General features: G+C 55.1%; 1 protein-coding gene across 1 annotated transcript in view; it reads left to right on the forward strand.

Annotated features, from left to right (window-relative positions):
- Positions 1 to 2,602, forward strand: part of LOC113490885 (caseinolytic peptidase B protein homolog) — a gene marked incomplete at both ends in the record, with an annotated part of 35,375 nt that extends 32,773 nt beyond the window's left edge. Inside the window, 2 exons of the mRNA XM_026867497.1 lie at positions 2,355 to 2,456; positions 2,530 to 2,602. Coding sequence (XP_026723298.1) covers positions 2,355 to 2,456; positions 2,530 to 2,602 — 175 coding nt within the window. The remainder of the gene's footprint in view (positions 1 to 2,354; positions 2,457 to 2,529) is intronic.
- Between the last annotated feature and the right edge of the window lie 1,839 nt (positions 2,603 to 4,441).

Raw genomic sequence — 4,441 nt, forward strand, 5'->3', positions numbered from 1 at the left:
AGTCCCCCACCCTACCATCTCCCCTCTTTCTGTCACAGCCCCCCCCCTCTGCCATCTCCCCCTCCTCCTGCCATCCCCATCTCCTCCCTGACAGCAGCGGAGGACCTGGGTACCAGCACCCGCCGTGTCGCCAGCTCTATTGACAGTTATCCAGAATCTGAAGGAATTCAAGACAAATTGTTAAGAGGATGGAGTTAATAAAATTTGAAAAATTGAGGCCTGTCGCTCTACTAAACTTTTTTCGATACCGCTGACAGAAACATATTTCCCCAATGAGTGACCTTCTGCAGCTGCTCCAGCGCCGCGACGCCGCGTGGATGCTGGGAGTGAACCCGGCTGCTATTTATCAAATATGATAAGCCGGGGCCTCCTAATATGAGCAGGGAGGTGCGGGAGGAGGCGGCGGACTCGCACAGCCCGAGGTGTTGCCCAGGTGTCGATCTGTGGCTACAGACAGCTAGTGGGAGGTGACAAATTGCCTTCTATTAAGTCTCCAAAGGTTGGCGTCCCCTCCGCCACCGCTCCAGCCAGCTGCCGGGGTGGGAGAGGGCAGGGGAGGCGGTGGGGATGGGGAAGGGGGTCAGGCCGGGGCGCTGACGAACCGGTCGCCACTTTTTACCTTCTATTAGCAAGCGAAGTGACACCGTTATTTATTGCGGCGTAATATTTTATTGCTGCCGGTACTCGAGGTTGGAATCGACCAGTTTGTAGGAGTCGGGTTCTATCAATTATTGCAGCAATTAGTCAAGTCGTCAAAGCCATTAACAGGGGGATTAGGCCAATATTGGATAGCCATTATTGATAGATCCAGGGGAAGGGAAAAGCCAAACAGACCCTCAACCTCCAGCTGAAATGAGAGCAGGCCTGGCCCCGAGGATGTCATCATTCGGAGGAGCCAGAAACTCGCCCCCCTCCTCGCTGTGTGAACCTGGGGTGGGTTCGGCGGCGGGGTGGGGGGGTGGTATCACCACTGTCTCTTTAAAAGATATTGAGAGCCCGGCCTCAGCAGTTTATAATCTCACCTGTCTCGATCATATTCTTTATTCACCATGACAAGGCTTGCAATAGAAATTACTCTGTGTCGGATGTTTATGGAGCACATTTTTCATTCTGTAAGCAAATATAGATCCCTGATGCCAATGCTTAGAAATGGCTCATCTCTGCAGCTCCCACCCGCAGAGCGGCCTCGCGTTTCTCTCATATATTATGATCGCAGCTCGCTTTTATTGAGCCCTCCCGGAGCTCTCTGCTCCCTCCTGCCTTGCACAAGTGGAACCCGCAGCCCCGTCGGTGTGGGCCGAGGTGCCCACGTCACCCCCGGGTTTGTGGCGGGACGGAAGGTGGGTGCTGAGCCCCTTGGGGGCAGTGCTCAGGCTCCTCTTTGTCACCGTGGGGCACGGGCAGCCTCCCCCTGCCCTGCCCAGCGGCTGGGCACCGCCATCCCCTCCGCTTTGCAGGCGAGTGAGCCGGAGGGACGGGGGTGCCGGTCAGTTCAAGACCAGCCCAGGGTGGTGTTGAGACTGATTTGAAGGTTCATTTTCATAACTTTCAGTGTCCGGTTGGCAACAATATGCTGTCGAGGAGCCACCGATGTTAGTGCCGAGTCCCTGTGCCTTAGAGGTATCTCCTGAGGTGCTGAGAGCCAGAGATTAATCCCAAGACCTTCCCTGCTATTCCCTGTGCCCCCCTCTCAGACCGCACCATCCAAGATTTCCTCAATATACATCCCATCACTGCAACTGGACCGGTTTGACCACGCACGTTCTTCCGCAACCCAGCGTGTCTGGGATTGGGACAGAGGACAGGGGGAGCTTGTTTCTGTGGGGGGTGCCCATCTGACTCCCCCCCACTTCAATCTTTGGGGCCTGTTGCCTTTTTGTGAAAGTTAAATTCTAAAGAAGAGTGTGCTTTTCCCCCAGAAACCTCTCCTGTGGCTCAGGGGGGCAGCTGTTTAGCAGACCACGGCCATCGCCAGCTCGGCTTGGGCTAACAGAGAGGAAGGGCAGCGTGTCCAATCGAAGCCGTAATGGTCCCATGTGGCTCCCACAGGACGGGGAGCGGGTGCTTTTGTGAAGCTGCATTTTCTGCTGGTGACCATGTGCTTTCATCCCCCACAGCAGCTCTTCCCTGCCAGGCCAATTGTTAGAAGTGACAATTCCTTTTCTTCTTCCCTGGACACCCGTGCATGTAACCGCTGGTTGTACATTGTCCCTTTTTTGATCCAGATCCCCTTCGGAGCAAAGGTTAGGATGGGACATCGACCAGGATGGGAGGCACAAGATGTGTTTCCTGCTCATTCTGCCCCAAGACTGAACTCTCATCCCCTGATTTTATTCATTTCTTTCTGCCATCAGGTGCCAACCCCCTGCAGAAGAACGAAATGGGACACACGCCCCTGGACTACGCCCGTGATGGCGAGGTCATGAGCCTTTTGAAAGCGTCTGAGACAAAGGTGAGTGCTCACGAGATTCAGTGATTTTGTGTTTCCCTTCCCACAGCAAGACCAGTTTTAAAGAAGACCTGGTGCAGGCAGCGCAGGACCCTTAGTGCACCTGTGCCTCCGTGCTTTTTCAAAAAGAGATCAGTATAAATTAATGACATGGTACCTAAGGCAAAAAAACCTGCTTCTGAAGTATTTTACAGAATCCCAGAATGATCTGGGTTGGAAAAGCCCTTGAAGCTCCTCCAGCCCCACCATGACCCTCCCCCTGACCGTTCCCAACTCCCCCAGATCCCTCAGCGCTGGCTCAGCCCGACTCTTCAACCCCTCCAGGGATCCCGGGGACTCCCCCCTGCCCTGGGCAGCCCATTCCAACGCCCAACAGCCCCTTCTGCACAGAAATCCTTCCTCAGAGCCAGCCTGACCCTGCCCTGGGCAGCTTGAGGCCATTCCCTCGGGGCCTGGCGCTGGGGCCTTGGCTCCAGAGACTCATCCCCCCTCTCTGCCCCCTCCTGGCAGGGAGTTGCCGAGGGCCAGGAGGTCTCCCCTCAGCCTCCTCTTCTCCAGACTGAACATATTTCAATAGCTGTCATGTACGTAGGGCTAAGAGGAAGGGAGCAGCCCTTCAAACCAGTGTCTTTTCTCTTTGGGTTTTTCCTCTCTGGTGGCCGTTGCTCAGTGGGAGCTGCTCAGGGTGCTCTGACGGCAAAATACCTGGAGGCACTGCAGCTCTATAGCCCGTGGGAGAGCAGGGCTCTGCTGAGCAGAAATCCATAGTGGGAAAGCTGGGAAAAAGCACCATAACTGGTGCAGTCTTTTACCCACAAACAGGACTTTTTTCCTACCTAGGGTTTTTCACAATGTTGGTTTTCCAAGGAGGAAGGAAGAGGACATTCCGCATCCTGACAACACAGTTCTCTGCACCTTAAGACAGGCAGAATAGGAGGCAGGGAGAAAAGATTTGTCCAGATATATAGGAAGACACAAGATATATGGCCAGAGCAGGGCTTTGAGCCTCGTGGAGTACTCGGAGCCTGGGGGAAACTCGGCAGCCGCGCCTGTGTGCATCCCACGGTGCCGTTCCGCTGGGATCCGCAGGGAAGTTATTGCTCCATATGAGGCGTCAGGGCTGATGGCGTCTCTCCGTTACACGCCAGACTGATAGCACCAGCCAAAATTGGATTGTTTGCTATTTATTTTTTTTAAACTTCTGTCAGAGTCACTACTAGCCCAGGAAACACTGGCAACCTGGCTGGGGGGTTTTATCCGCTCCGGCTCTGGCAGCAGGATCCTGCTGCAGCTTCTGCAACTGCTTTCTGGTTCTGCTAGAAGCCTTTCCCCCTCGGGGAGGTGGGTCCAGTCGTGGGGCCAGTTACGTGTGTGAAGTTACTCGCTCCGCAGACCCTGTGGGCTCTTTATGTTCTGTCCTTAGTGAAGTCCAGCTCGGGAGGGACACGGTTATTTCCCAAGCAGTGGTTTCACTGGTGAGATGCCCAAGCCCTGCTCGTGCTGAGGAAAGGTGCTCAGCAAAAAGTTTGGCAGCATTTTCTAAACATGAGCAGGGGCTGGATTTGTCCTCTTCCCTCTAGAATTTCACAGCACCGTGAGACCTGCTCGCACGGGGGGATTGTACCTGCGTCCCAGCCCTGAGCATCTCAGAGACGTGCTCATGTCTGATGTCTCTGCGACCTGCTCTGTGCGGTGTCGCAGCCTCCAGCTCCGGAACAGGATCTGGGTGGAGGTGGCCTGTAAGTCACTGGCTCTCAGAGGTGCTGCTGCCTCGTGAGCAGGAGGTGGCAGAAAGCAAATGTCCCTAGTAAAGAGCTTTACCTGGCACAGCCCTGCGTGCTGTGGGGGGTTTGTCAGCGAGGCAGTGGTGTCTGACTGACCCAGCGTCCGCGACAGGTGACAGCGATGCTCTTCTCTCCATTCCCGTGTGCCCCAGACCCATCCCTGGCAGATCCAGAAGTTTCCTCTTGTTTGGGCTGGTGCTGCCAGTGC

The sequence above is a fragment of the Athene cunicularia genome, unplaced genomic scaffold (genome assembly GCF_003259725.1).
Source record: "Athene cunicularia isolate RWA unplaced genomic scaffold, athCun1 SCF_57, whole genome shotgun sequence".
Taxonomy (NCBI): domain Eukaryota; kingdom Metazoa; phylum Chordata; class Aves; order Strigiformes; family Strigidae; genus Athene; species Athene cunicularia.